General features: G+C 36.2%; 1 protein-coding gene across 8 annotated transcripts in view; it reads right to left on the bottom strand.

Annotated features, from left to right (window-relative positions):
• The window catches only part of SHPRH (SNF2 histone linker PHD RING helicase), an 87,434-nt gene extending 64,160 nt beyond the window's left edge, over nucleotides 1-23,274 (bottom strand). For 2 of the 8 annotated variants that reach the window (XM_082730349.1, XM_082730351.1), the window contains exons 1-9: nucleotides 23,028-23,274; nucleotides 16,376-17,047; nucleotides 13,222-13,351; nucleotides 11,049-11,267; nucleotides 8,168-8,246; nucleotides 7,351-7,501; nucleotides 6,198-6,306; nucleotides 5,291-5,547; nucleotides 2,602-3,255 (exon numbers count right to left, since the gene is read on the bottom strand). In XM_082730349.1, the coding sequence (XP_082586475.1) occupies nucleotides 2,602-3,255; nucleotides 5,291-5,547; nucleotides 6,198-6,306; nucleotides 7,351-7,501; nucleotides 8,168-8,246; nucleotides 11,049-11,267; nucleotides 13,222-13,351; nucleotides 16,376-17,014 (2,238 nt within the window). In that variant the 5' untranslated portion in view covers nucleotides 17,015-17,047; nucleotides 23,028-23,274. Of the gene's footprint in view, nucleotides 1-2,601; nucleotides 3,256-5,290; nucleotides 5,548-6,197; nucleotides 6,307-7,350; nucleotides 7,502-8,167; nucleotides 8,247-11,048; nucleotides 11,268-12,687; nucleotides 13,352-16,375; nucleotides 17,048-22,570 lie in introns of all 8 variants that reach the window. The other 6 variants (XM_082730352.1, XM_082730354.1, XM_082730350.1 and 3 more) reach the window with 4 other exon arrangements.
• Nucleotides 23,275-24,560: the final 1,286 nt, after the last annotated feature.

Genomic DNA, 24,560 nt, shown 5'->3' with positions numbered 1-24,560 from the left:
AAGTTGGTAAGAAAGAAGTATAACTGTCACTATTATCAGATGATGTAACAGAACATACAGAAAACCCTAAAGATTCCACCTAAAAACTATCAGAACCAATTAGTGAATTCAGTAAGGTTGCAGGATACAAAATTAATATACAGAAATCTATTCTACTAATTTATCTATTTTATACAGTAAAAAAAAGTAAAAGAAAGAGAAATTAGGAAAATGGTCCCATTTACAATTATATCAAAAAGAAAAAAAATCTAATAATCAATTTAACCAAGGAGGTGAAAAACCTGTATCTGAAAACAGTAAGACATTGGCAACAGAAATTGAAGATGAAATAAACAAATGGAAAGATAAACCATGGCCGTGGATTGAAAAAAATTAATATTGTTAAAATGTCCATTGTACCCAAAGCAATCCACAGATTCAATGCAATCCCTATCAGACTACCAAAAGCATTTTTTTTCTGTTGGTTTTCTGTATTTGTTCTGAACAACAAATAGAACAAATAATCCTAAAACTGGTATGAAACCACAAAAGGCCTTGAAGAGCCAAAGCAATCTGCAAAAGAAGAACAGAGCTGGAGGTATCATAATCCCAGATTTCAAGATACACTACAAAGTTGAAGTGATCAAGAATAGGGTATTAGCACAAAAAGAGACACATAGATCAATGGAACAGGACAGACAGCCCAGAAGTAAACCCATGCTTACATGGTTAGTTAATCTACAACAAAAAAAGGCAAGAATATACGATGGAGAAAAGACAGTGTCTTCAATAAATGGTGCTGGGAAAACTGGACAGCTACATGCAAAAGAATAAAAAATGAACCACTTTCTTTCACCACATAAAAATTAATAAATGGAAATGGAAAAAAAATGGAATAAAAACCTAAATGTGAGACCTGAAACCATAAAACTCCTATTAGTAAATATAGGCAGTCACCTCTTAGATGTTGGCCTTGGCCACGTATTTATTGATACATCTTCTCAGGCAAGGGAAACAGAAACGTAAACTACTGGACTGCAGCAAAATAAAAACCTTTTGCACAGCAAAGGACACCATCAAAACAAAAAGGCAACCAGTGAAAGTAAAAGATATTTGCAAGTGATATATCCATTAAGGAGTTAATATCTAAAATATACAAGAACTTATGTAGCTAAATGCCAAAAAAAAAAAATCTGATTTAAAAAATAGGAATAGGATCTGAACAGACATTTCTCCAAAGAAGACATACAGATGGCCAACAGACACATAAAAAGATGCTCAACATCACTAAACAGAAATGCCAATCAAACCATAATGAGATTATCACCTCACTCCAGTCAGAATGACTAGTATCAAAAAAGGTAAGAGCTGACAGCTAACGGAATGTAAATTGGTGCAACCATTGTAGAAAACAGTATGGAAATGTACCCCCAAATTAAAACAGAAATACTATTTGATCCAGGAATTCCACCATTTACCCAAAGAAAATGAAAATGCTAATTCAAAGACATAGTCACCCCCATGTTTACTGCAGCGCTATTAACAGCCAAGTTATGGAAGCAACCAGTGTTTACTGACAGATGAATGGATAAAAAAAGATGTGGTATACAGTGGAGTATTAGTTATAAAAAAGAATGAGATCTTGCCTCCTGTGACAACATGGGCCTAGAGGTATTAGCCTCAAGGAAGGAAGTCAGAGAGACAAAAATAAATCCCATATTTCACTTATATGTGGAACCCTAAAAAACCAAATGAACAAACAGATATAAAATAGTATAAATATAGAGAACAAACTGGTGGCTGACAGAGTGGAGGGAATTGAGGGGGTGGCTGAAAAAGGTGAAGAGAATTAAGAAGTACAGATTTCTAGTTATAAGATAAATCATAGGGATGAAAAGTACAGCATAGGTAATACAGTCAATAATACTGTATTAACATTGCATGGTGACAGATGGTAACCACATTTATCATGGTGAGCACAGTGGCATAATGTACAGATTTGTCAATTCACTGCTATATACCTGAAATTAATGTAACATTTTATGTCAACTATACTTTAATTAAAAAAAAATACCAACATTAATAAACTATAATGTACTATGTACCAGCACTTTATTATATCATTTAACCTTCACAATAAGTCTGTGAGGGGGTACTATTTTCAGAACTTAGCAGAATTCCTAGTATATTACAGGTGCTCAATAAATATTTGTTGAATGAGTAAATTCTTATTTTACAGATGAGGTAATTGAGGATTCAGAGGAAGATTCTGGAGCTAAGGGGTGGAGATAAGACAAGTAGCTATTGTTACACAATGCTGCCTTTAGGCTGCATTTCTAAGAATAGATACGCATGTATGAAGTCTTTTTTCTTTACATAATGAACTTTTTCAAAAGCTTTCACATCTTTTCACTCAAAGTGCTTTAACTTCTGAACTTCTGATGTCAGACAAGAATACAGAATCTGTTTTGTTTCTTATTCTTAATTTCCTCCTCAAGTTCTGATTTCATATTATCTCATTAATTTTTGGGATAAACAACAAAGTGACAGAGATGATAAAAATTATCACGAGGAAGCAAAAACACATTTTCCTATCACTTTCAAGAACCCAAACTGCCTTACCAAGACTCGAAGAGATGATGACCTCACATGCCTGTTGATTTCATCCACCCACTGATGACAGATGGAACTGGGCGAGATGATCAAAGTTGCTCTTGTTGATACTGGCTCCATCGCAACAAGGCAGTGGGGGCAGTAAAAAGGTTTAATCTTCAAATTCTTCTCTTCATAATTCACACATTTTGCATGTTGCCATAGGTGGCACTTCAGGCACTGAACACGAGGTTTACGGTCTACTTGGTCAAGTTCACCACATATGCACTCAAAGCGATAATCAGAGGAATTACAGGGACTTATCACAGTAGACTGTGGCATATCACCATCAGCAGGTGATTCAGCTTGGTCTCCTGCTGCATGTTCTTGCTTTCCTTCAAAGATACATGTACTTTTAGATGTGGTAACATCAGTAATTCCAGAGTCACTGGTAGCTGGACACTGATCTTGTGAACTGAGACTGATGTTAGGCTGACCTTTTCCCTTTTTTGTGGATGGAACAGGCTTTTTCCTGAATTTACTACGATTTTTCCGAGCCTTATAGTAATAATAGTAAGGATCATCATCATCATCAGATGTGTTTGATGGTAAGTATTCAGAATCTGTGTCTTTGTTCCCTGATTTTCTGGATTCTTTCTGAATTTTCCTTGGACTCCCTACCGCCTATGAAAAATATTATTTAATTAATTTATTTCAACATAATTACATTTCTGAAATTAAATTCCCAACCTTACTTATGAGTTTTCCATAAAAATCCAACAGTCACTCTTTGCAACCATTTTCCCAAGGGTGAATCATTCCTGATTGGTGGCTTTCAATCTGCCCCCTGTAGTCTGCAGGTCTAAAAAGGAAGGCTCTTCTACTGTCTAAGTAAAATATGAGGAGAACAAGAATTAGAAAGATAGGGAGCTACTAATATTTTGACATTAACCTCTTATAATTTATAGTCTGCCTAAATCAATAAAAGACTAATAGTTTATAATACATAAATATACAAACTAGGGCCATTAGAAACATATGAAATACTAAAATACAGCATTTAAAGAAAATGAAAGTTAATCAATTAGTTATTGCAATTAGCAAATAAATTCCTTCTTTGTCCTTTCCACCTGTGTCCCTTTCTGAAATTATTCACTGGATACCAATTTTGTGCCAGGCATAGTGTTAGATGCTGGGGACAGAAATAGGAGTATTTAGCTCCGTGTCTCCAAGGGGGTCTGTTGGAAATGGAAGAACAATAAAAAGTGAAACAATGGTACAGGAATGTGTAAGAAGAGGAGTATATAACAGAGGAGCTATGACAGGGTGGTAGGTGCCAGCAACAGCTTCCTAGAAGTGATGTCAGAGCTGAGGTCGAACAGAGGAGTTGGGACACTTAAAATAAAATGAATGACATTAATGGAAGATTTCCCTTTTTTAGTAACAGAAGGATTACTAGATGCACAGATGTTCATTGCAGCCTTCTACCCTGGCTGGGGAAAATGCTGGGAGACTCCCTATTCCAAAAAATGAACTTTATAATCTGCCATTTCTTTCACAGTAGACAAGTTGATAGTCCCACACTTTGACCCGTCATTAATTTTTACCCAAATTATTTATTTATCTACTTTTTAAAAAGATTTTATTTATTTGAGAGAGAGCAAGAGAGACCACAGAGGGAAAGGGGTTGGGAGAAGCAGACTCCCCGGTAAGCAAGGAACCTAATGCAGGCCTCGACCCTGGGACCCTGAGATTATGACCCGAGCCAAAGGCAGATGCTTAACCAACTGAGCCACCCTGGCACCCCTATTTATTTTTTTAAAGTTAGTCAGTTTATTTATTTATGGTAATCTCTATACCCAATTTGGGGCTTGCACTTATGACCCTGAGATCAAGAGCTGCATACTGTTCTGACAGAGCCAGTCAAGTGCCTCCTTTACCTGATTTATGTATGCATAGCTATGTAACTAATTTTTTAAAAAAGCAAATTTGAAATTAATAGCCCCCAAAATAGCAGTTTTTAAACAAAATAACAAAATTTCATATGATGATGCCATGGGAAAAATGAGAATTTATATAAGAAACTGAAAATGTATATGAAGAGCTAAGCACATGTAAGATATCTAATACTATAGAACAATGCCTGGGTGGCTCAGTTGGTTGGTTAAGCATCTGTCTTCAGCTCACATCATGATCCCAGGGTCCTGGGACTGAGCTCCATGTCAGGCTCCTTGCTCAGTGGGGAGTTTGCTTCTCCCTCTGCCTGCTGGTCCCTCTGCTTGTACACTCTCTCTCTGACAAATAAGTAAAATCCTAAAAAACAAAAGAAACTATAGAACAGATTTTTTTTGAACTGCTGACAACAGCATAATGAATATAGAGTTGTTTTACTTATTTATTTCTTCCTTTTTAAAAAATATATTTTTAAGAGTTATTTTAAACTTTATATATGCTTAACCTACTAATACAATTCACTCTGTAAATACTTATTGAGTATATTTGCTATGTGCCAAGCATTCTTCTCTGGGTTTAGTAAACAAAATAATGTTTCTACTCTGATGACATGCATATTCAGGAAGTAAAAAAGTAAGTCACAGCCATATGTGATTTTCTTGGTTTGTTTTTTACCCTTAGTCTCTAAGAGCCTCGGTATCAAGTGGGATCTGTCAATGCTTTCCATAAGGCAACACATATAGCAACTAAACAAATATTCTGTTACCTGTTTTTTTGTTTTATCACATATATCCTCTTCCTTGTAATTCTTCCCCAATGTAAAAGTTCCAGAAAAACCATGGCCTTTGATCTGTTTCACAAGACCTTCAAAAATTAAACATTTCAGCATCCGTTTCAGAAGACTCCTGTTCCGCTGAACATCGTATCTATATATAGAACTGACATACTTATAGATGGAAAGGATGGAAACTCCTTTCTTTCCATTCATTTCTTTCACAGCTGTCAGGATCATCACACGTGTAGCTACATGCAAAAGGATATGCTAACTCAGTCAAAATAATTAAAATAAAAAAAAATAGAATGCAATTAATCTTAATATGCATTAAGAACTTAAGAAAAAATAAAACAGATTTACTGAAGATAAGTTGTCTGTATACCACCATTTTGAAGAATATGTAATGAAAACTTATCTCATTAACAAATTACTGTAATGGAAAGAACTTAAGGAAAAATTACTCATTATTTTGTTAATCTGACAAAGCAACTATCATTTAAAATTGTATTTTAAAAAACCTCTCACAATTACCTATGTATATGCTACCATGAGTAAGGGAGACACTCATCTGCTAGCAGAATTTGAAGTAGCTATGCCTGAAAATAAACAAAGCCTGGTTTAAACTGTAAGATAAAGAAATTCAAAAATAAAAAACTGAACAAGAAATATCTAGACTAAAAAAGAACAAAGCAATCAAGTGAAAGACTAAATCTTTACTTTTGTTAAGATAACATGACTTGTAACTGACTCCATTTATACAAAGTATGAACAACTATGTAAACAATTATAACAATTATAATAATCATAACAATTACAAGATAGCTCCATATAAGGAATGCAAGAACTATAACAAAGATGACTGTAAAAACATTTTTTTTAAAAGAGATTTCATACTTACGTGGGCACTGAACTTTTTCTTTTGGTTCAAATTCCATATTCTGGGTTTCTGTGTTTTTTACTTTTCCTCCAGAATAATGTGATGGAATGAAATAATTCACCACTTTTCCCTGATATAAACAACATTCAGTAGTCACACAGTGTTTTCCTTTCAGTAACTGGAGTTGCTTATTAAAATTAACCCTCCTTCTATTAAGGAGATGCAATAGAGTTGTAAAAAATGATGAAAAGAAAGAGCTAAAATGCTATTCATACATACAAACTTTATTTTTTTATCTCAGAAGTTTACTGCTAGCCATCACTTTTTAAAATTGTACATATTATCTTAAATTACCTGAATGTTTAATTACCTAAATTACCTAAATTAACTTTTCAAGGCTTGTTTAAATATGGAATTAATATAGAAGTTACCAGCAGTTAACTGTTATATATTCCAGTTACATATTCCAAATCTTTTTTTTTCTTTTCACAATGAAATAGGTATTTTCTATTCTGTACTCAAATCTACAAGGTTAACTCTGCAAACCTGACCCTATCAGAAGATCACATTATCACTAAAGTTGTGAGCCCAGTGGGCCCTACAGGTAATCAATTATCCCCTTAACTAGTATGTTGATTTTAGATTTGGTTATTGGAAATTAGGAGCTATGAGCTGCATCTGCCTTAGTGGAGTTGTTCCCCCCCCTCCATAAACTCTAAAATTTGTGCTTTTAAACAAAATTACACATTTTGGAACATGAACTTGGAGTTTGATTCATTTAACAATCTAATTACTAATTATTAGATTCTATGATTTATAGATCTGTGGTTTGTGCAATTAAAAAAAAATCACTCAAAAATATTTAATGGTAATGTGGAGGCTTGCAGTACTGAAGTAACAGTCCTTCCCCTAAATGCTTCCCTGCCAACTAGAAGGAAGCTCGGTGAATGACAGCACAACCCCTTCCTACCTGTCCAACCTCACTTACAAAGACCCTGCCAGGTCACAAACATCCTATTCTCTGTGCCCACTTGAAGTTAACTAATAACTTATAAAAATCATTGGCCTATGAGTAAACGGAGTGTTGGCTTAAGTGCCAAGCAAATGTTGGCCATATGATGCTTTTTGAGAACATATGTCCCCTGCTTTCTCAGCCCTATGGTATTCCTCCTACCTCGGGAAGAGTGAGAGCATCTTGTTTGACATCCTGTCGAGTATGTGTCAGAATCAGAGCCAAAACCTCCACTGTCTTTCCAAGACCCATCTCATCTGCTAAGATGCCACCAAGCAACTGTGGCCCAGCATTTGGGTAATCACGGATGATGCTAAAGGAAAAAACAAGAAAAACATATCACAGGAATGCAAGTAAAAATTATACTATTCCTAAAAAAACCTGGAAGGAATCCATAAAAGCCCAAGTTTTTAAAAACTACATTTTAGGGTGAAACAATTTGAAACCCTAGGTCCTGAATAAAGAACTGTGATAAAAAATGGCCAGAGCTGATAACTAAGTGTGCAGAGTGGTACTGGTAAATGCCTATCATGTTTTTCTCTTCTATAAATAACAGGAAGCATATCTGCATTCTTTTGTGTCTGTGAATAAAGTTAGGAGGCCATAACTACAGATTCACCCAATATATTATTATATTTAGTGACTCCTAAGACTTTTATAATAGAAATTAACATATTTAATGAAAATGTAAATATTGGTCCATAACATTAAGATTATAATCTCTTTAAACGTCAATAACTAAGCATCTTAAGTCTATTATATTGTATTCCATTTACTGAAAAATGACAGGCATTATTAATTTCTTGTTTGTCCTACCTATAAAAATGGTAAAAATATGAAGTCTAACAAAACTTTAACTTAGTATTTCTTCTTCAGGTTTTTGTCAAAGGTTCAAGTTACTGGTAGACATATGCTCCCAATCTCATACAGCTTTTCATAATATTTATTTCTAATACCAAGCTCATGAAGTTTGTCTTACCAGCCTGTATATGGATTATAGTAGAGTTTCAAACCTTCAGATGTAACAATCTCACGCCATAAGAAGTGCAGGGCATTTTCTAAAGAAAAATATAACCGTAAGAGTAAGTTACTGTTTGTCTTCCCTTCTGCAGACAATCACATTAAAATACAAGTAAGTTAGCAGTCAGGATACCCTGGGAAGCCACATACACATGGGAAAAGGTTAGGATCTCACTCTTTTCTGAAGATCTTATTCTTGTGTTTATTCTCTTCTTTGCTTGGGACACCAATATTTTCTACATAAACAAGTGTTAAGATAGAAAAACAAAATACAGCAAATCACAGAGGTTTAATAGGAAAAGAAAACTAGTACGTGTAACAGCTCCTACCTAATAAAGGAGAGTAGCTTATCCTTTATAAATCCTTCAGGAAGTTGCCTAAAGTTTTTAAATAACTCAATAGACATAGGCTAGTGGGCTAATACATTAACCTAAATCAGACCCAACCTTTTACATGGGTCTGAGAGTAGGAGGAAAGGCTTATTGCTTAAGTGGGGAAAAAGTATCCTAAAACACTGAAGTACTGTGTGTATTTCAATCAAAATCTTTCACTATCCTTTCCCTTAAATTTTTAAGTTGTTTAAATCAACTGACAAATTAGGAATTACATCTCTACCCACCAGTGAAAAGGCAAGTAATTTTTTGTTGTCTTCTTTACGGATTGATAAATGAAATAGGAATACAGATGTACAGGGTTTATAAAATGAAAACATTAAAAGATAAAAACTTCAATTTATGGGAGCCACAGGGAATGTAAATATTAAATGATACATGGGATTTAATCAAGAAAATCTGTTCTATGGAGAAAAAAGAATGGATTACTGGTACATGCAGCATGGTTAAATCTCAAAAATATTATGTTGAAAGAGGCCAACTTCCCTTCAGCCTCAAGTGTCCATACTTTGCCATTCTGTTTATCATTTCAAAAAGAGGGAAACCTAATTTATGGTGGCAGCAGTTGCCTCCTAAGGGGCTGAAGTAGAACTGACTGGGCCATGAGGGAACTTTCTGGGGTGATGGAAATATTTCATGTCAGCATGCACAAAAAATATAAAAGAAATAAGTAAAATCAATTTTAACAATTTTATTTAGCATAATACAACCAATATCTTATCATTTCAATATGTAATCAATATAAAAGTTATTAATGAGATATTTGGCATCCTTTTTTTGTCCTATCTGAAATCTGGCATATATTTTAAACTTACAACACGTAATTTGGAAGCCACTTCAAGTTTCAAGAGCCATGGGTGGCTAATGCCTTCTGAGAAAATCTGGTTCTATGTCTTAATTGGGTCACTGGTGACACAGATACACAGACTTGTGCAAATTTATCAAACTGTGCCCTAAATATCTGTGCATTTTATTAAGTTATAATTTGATAAAATTACTTAAAGAAACATTATTGCACTTTGGAGAAAAAAATAGTTCAGTCTGTGGGAGACTACATAGCTAACAGTTTCTTCAATGGATAAATTAAGAGAAAAGACAGAATGTGAGAAGACAAAAATCTATGGATTACAGAAATTTAAGAGACAACAACTGATCCAATGCACGAATGCTACTGGTTTCAGATTTGACTCAATTGTTAGAAAGAGAAATAAAGAAATAAAAAGGGGAGGAGAAAAGATGATAGAGAGGGGAGAGATTTGGCAATTTAAAGGAATTACTGGGTTTAAAAAGCTATTATAAGATTCATCTGTTGAAAGGAACCCTTTCCATTATAACATATATATATATATATATATATATATACACACACACACACACACACATATACTTTGTATCTGTTTAAAGGAATCCTTTCTTTAATAAACTGAAATATTATTAGATTAAATGATATGCTATGTGAAATTATTATTTCAAAATAATTTATAATAAGGGATGGGGGGAGTGGGAAGAAATAATGTTGGCTATAAACGGATATTTAAAAATAAAAAATTTTTTAAAAAAGAATTTTGTTGGATAAAAATGTACAAACTGGAACCTACAGGAGAAATAAGAGCTACCCACCATTAAAATAAATCTATACGGAGTGAAATATTTCACTTCCTAGAATCACAAAAATCCCACCTCATGCATATCTCTTTAAAGATAATGATAAAGAAGTGGCATAAGTGATGCCCATAAATTTACTTTTATGAAAACTCTTAATAGATAACATTCTTTTTTATTATTTATTTTATGGAGCAAAGAAAATAAATGCAAAGCTAGGAGAATCAGTCACACATTAGAATCCTACTTTTGTAAATTTGCTTTCTGTTGCTAAGATTCATCATCATTGTGAAGCCTCTAGCAGATGATTAGGAAGATTCCCATCTGGGAGAGACAAACCATGAGAGGCTATAGAATCTGAGGAACTGAGGGTTTTGGAGGGGACAGGAGTGGGAGGTTGGGTGAGCCTGGTGGTAGGTACTGTGGAGGGCCCGTATTGCATGGAGCACTGGGTGTGGTGCATAAACAATGAATTCTGGAACACTGAAAAGAAATTTAAAAAATAGATAAAAATTAAAAACAAAATGAAAAGAGATTCACATCTGATCAGGTTCCAAAAGCAATTCTTAGATGGAAAGGCATGTAAAAAATGAATTTTTAAAAATTCCAATCAAGACATCCCTTATTTGGGCAAGAAAAATTAGTTCAAACAGTTATAGATGAGGAAACCCACCAACGAATTTCTCTAGATTCAATTTTAAAGAATTTCTTAGACTATCATTTTGTTCATAGTAAAACCTATTCTACTCTAACTTTTCAGTATGATTTAACAATGTCCCCCATCCTAATTATCTCTTATATAATCCCTCTGATCAATCTGCCTTTCTTTAAGCATCTTATACTTGCCACTAGTAGGAGGGCTTCTGAAACGCTCTTGTCGTAGCATCCAGTTGACAGCCTCTCTCTGGTATGGTCTCAACACAGGAATCAATGCAGGATGCTGGACATCCACTTGGATGGACTGTGCTTCTTGCTGATGTGTTTGCTTCACAAACTGATAGAGCTCATCAATATCCTGTCCTTCTGGCTCACTCTCTGAATCATCCTCATCCTCTTCCAACACATCTGTACATCCAACAACAAATGTACTCAAAACAACCCAATCCACCTTTTATAACTATAAGCAATTCTTATTCTAAAAACATGCTACGTACTTTTCCATCTCTGGGGCCTTGCTCAGTGTGTTCTGGGACTGGAAGAACCCTAACCTTAATTCTTCGCTGATCAAAAAATCTACCTTTCAAGATAGTTCAGCTTTTTCCATGGCATTTTCTTTTGTTTTTCCTGGTTAGAATTAATGTTCTCCTCTGTGTTCGTGTAATGCTCTTCTACTTTGGATACAGTGATACGCTGCAATCTGTCTAGCAGAGCAATCATTTATGTGTATTCTTCCCTTGTGCACTGAAATGTTATGCAAAAGCTGTCTTTTGTTTTTATAGCTCCTCAGAGCACCTCACACATGCTTTGCCCATCGCAGATATTTAAAAAACATAAACATTTGAATATAAAGATCTTTTGCAGTTTATAAGGGGTAATTTACTTTACTTTTACATTTTAACATAAAATTCCTATTCAGACAAAATTTTTCTATGTCTAGTAAGACAAGGGTTCCCATTTTATTTCTTATGCTAAAAAAGGATAGGCATTTGGTAGTAGCAGGAGCCCTCTAGGAGATCAGCGCTTAAGCCATTAGTACAAATTTGTAAAAAATATGATACATTTGTTGGGCACAAGTGCCCTGTGGAAAAGACTGGTGCCTACTATACCATGAAAAAAATTTCAAAATCTTGAATGAATGTACAAACCCACTTTAACTTGTGATTTATTTCTCAAAATAGTTAGTTCTCAAAAATTTAGTTCCCAAAAAGGCCTATCCACTTTAATGGAACATACCTCACATGTCATAGGATGAAGACTATATCAAAAAATAAATAATTTACTTTTTTCAATAAAAAAATATGCCATGTGAGATTTTAAAAATTTTACAATTAATGTCTAGTTACATGTGTGGTTATTTCAGACTTTTACTATATTTGTGTTATCTAGTACTGATAACTAAATTGAAGTTTTCCTCTGAAATCCTGACATTTTCCGCTGAAACGCCCAACTTGTATTATTTTTAAAAGACAGAATAATTCTTTGCAACATTTTAAAAACTCTAGATGTATTTAAAAGTATCCCTTCCAATTCTGAAACTAGAGATTTTCCTCTTTTTAAGTCTTCAACATGCAAATGATTTAATTTTATTAGTATTTTTTTAAATTAAGGAGGGCAACATGAGGCTTACACTCATGAACTTGATATCAAGAGTCACATGCTCTACTGAATGAGGTAGCTGGGCACCCCCACTTTTATTATTAGTATTATGAAGCTTTGCAAAGAATGCACTCAAGAAACAATTCAACAGTCAAGCTTAGAAACTGACCTCCCAAATATTCCAGTATGAAATGTTCTGTAATTTGCACCTGAAATAATGCTGACCCACCATGAGCAGGACTTGGAGAATATGAGCTGTTTTTCCAGTAGTGTTGATGGGCTGCACCAAGCCATCCACACTCTCCCCTTGGAAACCAATGGCAGACAACTCTGAAGCTGCAGTCCTGACCAAGGATACAACATCTTGCCAAGAAACAGGAGGAAAGTTAACTGGTCTTTAAGGAAAGCAGGCTCTTGAGATTATTTGTCAGACTGCAAAGGAGAGGTGGAATAAGGGCAGCCAAGAATCTCTGGCCATGACAAAATAAAAGCAAAAGAATAATGCAAAAATTCCAATCAGCTCAGATCCCTTTAGATTCTACTGACTGCAAACACTTCTTGAGTACTTACTATAGCTAAGCACAGTATTTAGCAAAGAAAGACACAAATTAGTGGGGGCATTTCAGATACATATAATTTTGTCATATCATGATTTTATAGAGATTGCTTAATTTTATTACGGTTTTATTGTTTTTCTGCTTGTTATATATATGATTTGGGAAAAACCCACAACTCATAAAAGTAACAGCCATTTTTAATTTACCTGGAATAACAAAATTGTGTAACTTTTCCATAACTCTTTTCATGAGTTGATTGAACTTCTTCATTCTTGAATTTGCATCACTCAAAAAGTCTAGTTTCGCTAGGCCACCTTCCAAAAGATAAATTCCAACCTACAAAAAATTAATCAACATAAACATAGCTTTAATTGTACTAATACATTCTTTATGAGGACATGAAAAAAAATGTTTTCTAACCATTACTGTTTTTAAATGTATTCATAGTATTTGGCCCATAAACATTACATACATACCTACCAAATCTCCCTCACAAACTTTTACTTTCAACAACAAATTCATTTTTACTTTCAATACAGTGCCTACTAAGTGAGATGCACCATTCAAGTTGCTAGAAAACACTACTTTCTAAACTAGAACTGAACCTGGGAGAATGTGATGAGAATACTAATTCTACCTACCAAGTCAATGATTTCCAGACTTGATCAGTATCAGAATAATCAACAAAGCTGGTAAAAATGCAGATTTTCCCCAGAAGATTCTGACACACGTCGGGTTTTTTTTTTTTTAAAATTAACATATAATGTACTACTTGTTTCAGGGGTACAGGTCTGTCAATCATCAGTCTTACATAATTCATAGCACTCACCATAGCACATACCCTCCCCAGTGTCCATCACCCAGCCACACTCTCTCTCCCAACACCGCCCCCCCACCGAGATTAAGAGTCTCCTGTTTCCTGAGATTGAGTCTCTTATGGTTTGTCTCCCTCACGATCCCATCTCACTTCATTTTCCCCTCCCTTCCCCCTACAATCCCCTGCCCTGCCTCTCCAATTCCTCATATCAGAGAGATCATATGATAATTGTCTTTCTCTGATTGACTTATTTCACTTAGCATAATACCCTCCAGTTCCATCCACGTCATTGCAAATGGCAAGATTCTGGGGTTTTTGATGGCTGCATAGTATTCCATTATATATATGCCACATCTTCTTTATCCATTCATCTGTTGACAGACATCTAGACTCTTTCCATCGTTTGGCTATTATGGACATTGCTGCTATGACATCCGGGTGCACATGCTCCTTCGGATCACTACATTTGTATTTTTAGGGTAAATACCCAGTAGTGCTATTGCTGGGTTGTAGGGTAGCTCTATTTTCAACTTTTTGAGGAACCTCCATGCTGTTTTCCAGAGTGGCTGCACCAATTTGCATTCCCACCAACAGTGTAGGAGGGTTCCCCTTTCTCCACATCCTCACCAACATCTGTCGTTTCCTGAGTGATTAATTTTAGCCATTCTGCCTGGTGTGGGATGGAATCTCACTGTAGTTTTGATTTGTATTTCTTAAGCAGAGTCAGGCTTGGGAATCCCTATTACTAGATTAAACACTAAAATGTACAGGAAAACAGATCTTGATTAAGGTACTATATCTTGATTCTGATAAAACAATGCAGTACGAAGTTCTGCAGTCAAAAGATTTGAAGTTGAATACTGGCATTGGTATTTAAGAGCTAAAACCCAGGCAAAGTAACTGATTTATTTTGACCCAAATGCTATTATTTGCAAACTGGAGAGAAGCGTATATGAGATAGCCTATATAATACAATTTTAAAACTTCCTAATGGTAGATACTCAACAAATGCATCTTCTTTCATTTCCCTATGTTATCCTGGACGTGATTCCGTAATCACGGAGAGGCTCATATTCTTTTACTAAAGAACAAGAATCCAACTCAGCATTATATAGGAATGAGTAACAAAGAATTTATTTCATTATTATTTGTACTCTGCCTATGTCCACCTACAGTTAGCTTACCATAACATCACTAAATGTTTAAATATTTCTAAAAATTGGTATAAGAAAACAAAATAGATCAAGACTTGATCTATGGAGAAGGTGGACAGAACAGATACACAAACCGTGAATTCTTACGTACTTGCTATCACTGAGCCATCATTTTGGCATGCATGATCAACAAGGAGAGGGAATAAGTTGTTGCATAGTTTCATCTTCCAGGGAAGAATCAGTTACAATCTAATGCTTCTAAATTTTCTCCTTTAGTCAGTACAGAAAGTATACTAATAGAATTGCTTTTTAATGTGAGTAAGACACACAAGACACAGTTTTCAATTGAACAAAAGTGAATTTAACATTTTAGAATTTCTTTTCAAGTTTTGGCATAAAGGCCTATTAACCTGCTTCACAGTTTATAAAGGACAGCTACTTATAGTAGCTCACATGATTCTCAACATGACCGTATGAGGTAAAATGAATGATTATTTACATTTTACATAGAAAGATGATGAAATTAGAGCATTTAAGTGATTCACATAAAGTTACTTAGTAAATAGCTGAGCCTGAAATGAATTATAAATTTACTCTTTCATTTGTTAAAAATCTGTTCAGTATCAGGACTATACTAGGCACTGAAGATAAATGACTTCATAGTTTGCTGAAGGAGAAAAATCTAAAATGTAAGTACACTACAACTTGCGTTGCCTTGTGCCAAGGCAAAAGTAAATGTGTATAGAGTATTATGGGGGAAGAGCATGAACACTACCCATGAATTTTAAGAAAATATCTCCCTAGAGAAGTAAACTCTGAGCTGAATATTAGAGAATGCCCAGAAGTTATTAGGGAAAAGGAAGGGAACAATCCAGGCAGAGAACCGTGAAAACAAAAGCAAAGATGCAGAAATATGGCCAGAAAATATGCAGGAAATAAATCATTTTATAATTTCTGGAACAAAATAAAAAGCAGAGTGATAAAAGATGAGGCTGAAAAAGTAGACAAGGGGCTATGAAAGAAGGGAGTTATTTGATTCTGCAGTGAAGAATAGAATAGAATTCCATTTCATTCACATTATACCAATTCAGAGACAAAAAGACAAGCAAGGGCAATGGTTAAAGGACTGCTACAAGAAGACAAAGAGATGAAAACACATTGAGAGTAGAGCTGGAAGGGACGAATACGGGATATCTTGAAAAAGGACAGCCTAGAAATGATCACCCACAGCATACATTTCTTACAGTTATTGAAAGCCCAAAATAAAGTACACTCTGAAACTTAATAATGATAGGCTTATTTCTGGCTTTTTAGGCCATCCTTCTGAGTTAACTTCAAAATGGGAATGCCAAACGCAGAACCTTAAAAGACACCACAGAATTTGAGTACCTTGATCATGTGATTTCCTTCTGGTTTTTGGTAAAGTTTTATTCTTCTTTTCTTTTGTAGCCACCCCAAATCTTCTAACATTTCACCACTGAAGGATGATTCCACTCTAATACCCTTGTCACAAATACTAATTGGCTCACTGAGTCCTTTTTCTTGTTTCTCTACATCTTCACATTCTGAATTAACATAGATCAGGAAATGATTGCTGGACTCTGAACTCATCAGTGTAAAACTCCTTTCAGAAAAATGTTCAATTAAACTCTGTTCAGGAAGAAGCTGAAGAGTTAATTCTCCCAGAAATGCCTTCCAAGAATTGTCGAAGTGATAGGGAGAAATCACGATATTCAGCTTTGCAGATAAAGGAGACAAAATGCCGCCAGTTTCTTCTTTATCCTTCGATTTTGAGATGCTCACTGCCTCGGAACACCTCTTCTTATCTTGGTGAGCCACTTCTTCCTTTAGACTATCATCTAGGATGATACAGTGAGCAGAAGAGAAATCTGAACCCGATGAGGGGTGCTCATCATCAGTTAGCGTGAGAGGTTCATTCCTTCTGTCTTCATGCATATTCCAATGAAGCTGCTGCTGCTTTTCCTCATCAACTCTCACTGGAGGAGCACGTTTCCGCCGGCTACTCATTTTCAAGTATTTTTTGGTTGATAAATATGAACTCTAGAAGACAAATGCAACAAGTAAGCATTCCAAGAGAAGATTTAAGTATCAAAGTGTGCCCTGATGAACAACTCACCATAAACTAATGGCCCCCCCCAACATAACATTGAAATCTTAGAGAGATATATAAAGCAATGGTTAATTTTTTTTAAATAAGTCAAATACAGCTAAGAAATACACTGACCATAATCTCATGTATCAAAGAAATTCTAATGGTTTTACTGATCCTTTAATGGATAAATTTAATAAAGACAATATGTTATATAAAATAAAACACATTCTAAAAATACATATAATAAGCAGCATGACAGTAAGGTAAATCTCCCAAATAGCCTGGAAATGTGTATTTGAAGAATTTAGTAACATTTAAACTCATATCATCACAACAAAAGTTCAATTTGGTTTTATAATCCTAAAGGGTTAACAAAACTTCACTTAACCCTTAACACAGTTAAAAAATTCCTAAAAATATATTTTCTCTTTCAAAAGAAGAAGCTGAAAATACAGAACATATTTCTTTTTTGTGGGTTAGCAGAAACAAGAATAGCTGGGCAAGAAATAAGGTGATGATGGCAACCAGGGGAAATGGAGCAGAGACAATAAAAGAAAAAAGAAAAGAAAAAATGTAGGAAAAAAAGAAGATAGCTTTGTCATCTGAGAAGAGAAAACTGGTCTGACAGCAACTTGTATTAGGCTCAATGACTAGGAAGCCCCATTCAGGGGCTTGATCTCATGCCCTGAGCCAAAGCCAAGAGTTGAATGTTTTAACTGACTGATCCACCCAGGCACCTGGTCAATTAAATTTTGAAAGAAATTCAAAGGCAGTCAATGGGCAAAAATATCCTTTTCAATAAACAGAGAGCTACATGCAAAAAAACGAACCTGGAGCTTTACCTCACACCACATATAAAAATTAACTTGAAATAGATCATAAACTGAAATACAAAAGCTAAAACTATAAAACTTCTAGAAGAAAATGGGATAAAATATAAGTGACATTAAATTAGGCAAAACAAATTAAAATAGGGCACAAAAAGCAGAGAATATAAAAAATTGATTAAGTGAGTTTCAACAAAATTACAGATTTTGGAACTTCAAAAGGAGAGGGGAAGCCAGATGGGATGTAATATTAGTAAAACAAGTATCTGATGAAGGATTTGTATGTGGAATAAGAAAAAAAACTTTCATAAATCTGTAGTAAGACAACCTTATGAAAAAATGGAAATTTGGAAATAATTCTGAACACATACTTCATCTAAGATGATCTGTGAGTACCAAATAAGCACACGAAAATATCTTCACCACATCAGTCATTAAAGTAATGCAAATTTAACCTACATTCCACAATAAGAAACTGTGTATGCATTAGAATGGTTAAAATTTAAAAGACAGAAGAGGAAGAATAACCAAAACTGAATTTTCAAACATCAGGGAAAGTTTGTCAATTTCTTACAAAATTAAATACAAACTTTCTGTGCAGCCTAGTAATCTTACCTCTAGATATTTATGGAAGAGAAATAAAACCAAAGAAGACCGACAAAAAAGATTTATTTATTTATTTAAAGATTTTATTTATTTGTTTATTTATTTATCAGAGAGAGAGAGAGAGAGAGAGAGAGCGCGCACAAGCAGGAGGAGAAGCAGGTTCCCCTCTGAGCCATGAGGCCAACACAGGACTCTATCCCAAGACCCTCGGAACATGACCCAAGGTGAAGGCAGCTGCCCAACCAACTGAGCCACCCAGACATCCTGACATAAAAGATTTAAACTTGAATGTTAATAGCAGTTTTAACAAAAGCTAAAAACTGGAAAACGCAAGCATCCATTACCTGGTAAATGGATAAACGGGTGGGATACTTCTCAGTGATAAACTACTGATAGAACATACGATGACACAGATGAATTTTTAAAGCATTATGCTAAGTGAAGGAAGCCAGATGTGTAAGGCCATATGATTCTCTGTTTTACATGAAATTCTAAAACAGGCAAGAACTTACTGATAGAAAACCGATGAGTGGTTACTAGAGGTGAAGAAGTGAGAAGAAGCAGACTTATATAGCAAGGAGCAGGAGGGAAAGATTTGGACTGACAGAAATGTTCAACTGGTGTTTACGTGATTGTATATACTTGTCAAACCTCATCAAATTGTACACTTAAATTGTTAGATTTTATTGTACATAAATTATACCTTAATAAAGTTGATTTTCAAAGTACAAACAAAAAGTAGACACAGAAAAGATTTAAAATTATTAAGAGAATGGGGCACCTGGGTGGCTCAGTCAGTTAAATGTTTGCCTTCAGCTCAGGTCATGATCCCAGGGTCCTAGGACGGAGGAGTCCATGTTGGGCTCCCTGCTCTTTGGGGAGTTTGTTCCTCTCTCTGCCCCCATCCCCCCATCCCCTGCTTGTGTTTTCTCTCTCAAATAAATAAATAAAACCTTTAAAAAAAATAAAATTATAAGAGAATATTAGGAACAGCTTTATTCTAATAAACTTGAAAAATCTAAATAAAATGAGTAATGTACTGACAAAACATAAATGAATAAAATTTATTTTCTTAGCAGTCATGCTACATGTAGTTTTTAATTTAAGTAAGATTAAATAATATCATAAACTCAGCTCCTCAGTCTCACTGGCCACACTTTAAGGGCTGAGCAGCCATATGTGATTAGTGGCTACTATACTATACAGTGCAAATACAAAACATTCTCAAAATTGCAAAAAGGCTATCAAGTAGTGCAGGTCTAAGTCAATTATGAGAATTCCGCTTCCTTAGCCGGTGCCTCCTTTATGAATGCACAGGTAATAAAGTATAAACACTCTCTTACTATGGTTAACTATAAGCATCTTACCTCCTATATTACCTTGGAAGAATAATACAGGAGGCCTCTCATAATCTATGTGTTTATCTTTGTCCAGTTCTCAACAGAATTATAACCTAGAATACTGGAATTTGGTCATTCTGCTGGGACTTTGAAAAGCTCAGCTATATCAGCTTATTAGTTAACTATGGCCACATATATGCTGTATAACATACCACTCCAAAGCTCAATGTCCTGAGATAGCAATCATCAAGAATATGGATATGAGGTAGGGATCACATAATCTACTACAACAAACAAAATATTAATATTAATAACATGACAATTATGGAACTGTTCACTCTAAAAGCCCCAAAAGCAACTGGCTAGAGAGTCTCACATCTGCAAAGCAATGTGATTTATAGGAGAAACGATTCTAATGCTAGCTTTGGCATTTACTAACTGTGTGGCATAGAAATAGTTATCTTAAAAAAAAAAAAAAGAAATAGTTATCTAACCTCTCTGTGCCAGTTTTCTCATTTCTAAAATGCAGATGATAGGATTATGCTTAGAAATAATGTAAGTGCAACAGTACAGTTAACAGAGATTTAGCATATATTCAGTGAGTGGTAGCTGCTATCACCATCATCTTCAGAACTATGTATTATATTTATAATAACTAAACTTTAAAGTGGCAGGATGGAGGACCATATATCTGTGTGTCTCAAACTCGACTGCACATTAGAATCACCTGGGGGAATTTTTAAAAATCCTGATGCCCGGGTACTATCCTAGCCAATTAAACCAGAACTGAGCACACATTCATGAATTAAAAAAACAAAACAAAACAAAACAAAACAAAACAAACTCGTTCCAACTGACTCTTTTCTTAAGGGATTTCTATCCAGGGATAACTTCTTGAACCAAGAAGATATTATTTGATCAAAACTACTTATAACCATAATGTTAACTTGCAGCTATTAAGTCATGTATTAGTCAAATTCTATACATTTCTAATCACATTCCAAACCCTTCTGGTGTTCTTCATACCACGAGTCCCACTTTTGACAACTCTACTTCTTATTCCTCCCTCTTAAATATCAGAGTTCGGTGAAACACTAGTTGCAGTTTTTAAATATGGACCACACTTTGTCCTACATTTAAATGTACAAAGCCTTTTCCTTGAAATGCCCTTTCGCACTTTTCTACCTGTTGCTGTCCCAATCTTCCCAGAAAACCTTCCATGACCAGGTGTACTGCATTAAGGGCCCTTCCTCCTCTATCCTAAATGCTATACTGTTCTAACTGTATGACTTTGAAAGCCATGAAAGCTGGGCAGGAACTGTATCCTACTCATCACTGTACCCCCAATGGCAGGTCAGTGCCAAGATGGAAATGACATACAAAAAAGGTGAAACAAATATCTCTAACTTCCTGAATACCTAATAACCTCCCTCTCTTTAAGATGTTTCTTTTTAGATAAGTCTCTTAACCATATTCTAGAAAATTACAGGTAATGTGAAATTATTCTTTACTATTTCTGGCCCTGAATGAGACAGAGAGCTGGCTGACCCATATCTTCCAGAGAAAATAAAGATAGGTTATTAGAAAAATAAACACAAATTGTTGTTACTAAAACAATATAACAAATGATTACCAATTAAACTTAGATTCAGATTTTTTTCCTTCTAAATTATTACCTCTTCATTAAAAGACACACACAAATCCTGACTTACAACAAATCCATGGTAGGCCTGGATCTAGAATTTAGGAACATTAATAAGTATTCATCTGCCACACTGCTGCCCAACGTGAGCCTTGCGCAAACAAAGCCCAATCATTCCGGATTAGTGAAAAGCTCCTAATGATCTAGCATTAACACAATCTTTCCATAGTAGTAATTTCAGGAAGATGAGAGTATTTTCATCTACTGAACCAAAATATGTTAGTCACATAAACTTTAAAAATGCCCGCGGAAAAAGCTTTTTCACCAGCACATTCCATTTCCCCAAATCTTTGTAGGCTGAACTCTTAATAAAAGGTTTGTTTTAATAATTCTGCAAATGTAGTTCTTAGGCTTGGACAAAGAAGACATATAGATATAGTAGCATCTTTCAAAAGTAAGCTTCTATTCTCAACTGCTAGTTTACTGGCTAACTTGACCTGGGAAGCTCTAGGAAGCACAAGGTATCCAGTACAGGTACGCTTTTCTCACTGATGCTCAACAATACTGTTTCAAGCGTGGTTTCTGATCATAAACCAATGAGTCTTTCTGGTAACAGTACAAATATTATGGATCATTTCTATTCATGGGAGTTTAAACAGTGTTGCTACCAACATCCAAGAAAATAATTTTAAAGAGCTATAATGACTTTAAAATTATTGAATTTCATTCAGTTAAAGCGTTAAGGTACTTTAAATACAAGTAGGAAAATATCAAACACCTAGTTTTCCTACCCCCTGGGTCACGTAAAGCCACTTAGAAAAAAGGCACGAGCTTAATGGCCATTAATTCATAGTACTAAATCTGAACGTGACAGTCAATCATCAAAATAACACATCACTGTTCATAAACTAGCAACGATCACGGAGTCAAAATGGACCACGTACAAGGACGGTTTTGAGAGCGAAAAGTAATTAATCTGACTCCAAAGGTAACTGAGAACTTTCAGACTAACTTGGAAGCCTCGCCTCCCTTTTACCACACTACAGCCCCGCGCACCCAGAAGCTAGGCAGCTGCCCAGATCCAGCCTCCAGGGGCGTGTGTGACGAGTGGTGATACCCAGTCGGTTTTCTTCCGAAACTCAGCAGCGGTTCACGGAGTCCGAGCGGGGCTGTCAGCGCCAGGTCGCTCCCAGCAGGCCGGGCCAACAAGCTACCCGCGAGGCCGGGGAGCGCGACGACAGTCCCTGGGACGCAGGCCCCAGCCCCCGAGGAGAAGCACAGCCTCCTTTCCCACGGCCCTTTCTTCTCCCGGGGGAGCCGTGGCGGTTCGGAGGCCCCCAAGTCTGGGATGGGAATGGGTCGGGGAAACTCGTGCTGCGTTTCCCCCTCAGCCCTTTGGCTTCCTGGGCTCCAGAACAACCAAGTCTTCCCTTCTCGGGACCTCAATATCCGTCTGCAGGCGTCTTCAGTCCCCGACCTCTGACCCCTGACCCTCCATCACCCAAGCGCCTACCTAGGCAGGTTCGCCAAGCTTCTTGAGCCTTTATGTCCCAAGCTCCGGGGCTCTTCTAAAGTCCCCGCAGGTCCCGGGCGCGCATTCGCCACCCACCGAACACCCGCCTCAAATGGGCACGCGCGCTTTACGCTGGTTTGTGTTGGGGTTCCCGGGGGGCCCAGAAACCACAGCTCCCAGCCGCCGGGTGCGCGCTGGAGCGTGGGGTCAAGATGAACGCGCACGTCGGAGCGCCCCGCCCCTTTTCTCCGGGAATGGCTTCAGGAGTCTCTTCTGCGCAAGTCCACATGGTTAAAGTCTATTGGAGGATACAGTTGGAATCTCGCGATAGCGCTGCTCCGCGACATTAGTAGTACAGGATTGGCTGGAACTTTTAAGGAGGAGGCGGGAGTCTAAGCAGATATGTGGTGTGGGCGGGGCTCCCCGGAAGGGGCGGAACTCCGCTTGAAGCGAGTCACGGGGGTGGTTGGTGGCGTTGGTAAACAGGCAGAATATAGAGTTCTAAGACGCGCTTTGTTCATTACTTCTAGAAAGCTGCAGCTACCTGGGTACGGATGAAGCTTATCTCTCTCAGAACAGTTATCTTAAAAGACTTTTCAGGGCAATGTGAGCAAACGGTTTAAGAGAAGAGGAGACAAAAACTACGTATATTGTGCTGGGACTGGCCTTTCAATATCTGACCCCCACCCCTAACCCCAAGCTGAGAGGTAGCCTCTTTCTCATGAATGGAAACTTATGTTTAGTTAATTTTGGGGTAACTCTGAGAGGCTTCAGGGCCAAAAACTTGTAAAGTGACCCCCAGGAAACATCAGTCACTCGATACAATGAGTACCTGCTACGGACTCACCATTATGCTGAAAAGGGGTGTCTTGGCTTGGGTAAGCTCAGAAGCACAAAACTAAGTTCTTGCCTCAGAGAACATCCGTTGTAATTGCAGAGAGAGTTCAGAGGGGTCCATATCCTAACTAATACAGAACCTCATCACAGACCTCTAAGCCCGAAAGAAGCCCTTTACATAAACCAAACCCTGTAAAGTTTGGTGGAAATCAGTTATCCCAGGCTTCATGAGTATTACTTTAAATAAAAAGTTAATACTGATGCTAGGAGCAGTGGGCAAGCATACTCCTCAAAGGGAGAACGATCATGTTACTAAGTACAAAGTGATGGACCCTGTCTTTGGAAGTGCAATTTGAGAAGCATTTAAATGTATATTGAGCTGTAAAAGGTTATCTTTGATAGTTTCATGTGACTTCTTACCATGCGAACAGGGAATTGAGCTCAGAGTTTGAGTGAGTTTAGCTGAATGCCAGGCAAAAATTTTAAAAAATAAATAACAGCATTGTTTCATCAGCCACCTTAATTGGGGTAATCTCTATAGACATACTTACTATTAGCCTGTGCAAAATAGTAAACTTCAGATTCAGTTGTAAGTGTGCAGAGATGCAGTTTCAACTATAGAAATGTATTTCTATATACTATGACTCAGTAGTTACAGTTAAACAAAATTCTTCCTCCTGAATGTTCCAATGGTGG

This window comes from Mustela nivalis (assembly GCF_964662115.1).
Source record: "Mustela nivalis genome assembly, chromosome: 5".
In the NCBI taxonomy this organism is placed as follows: domain Eukaryota; kingdom Metazoa; phylum Chordata; class Mammalia; order Carnivora; family Mustelidae; genus Mustela; species Mustela nivalis.
This window is presented reverse-complemented; position numbering and strand designations above follow the sequence as displayed.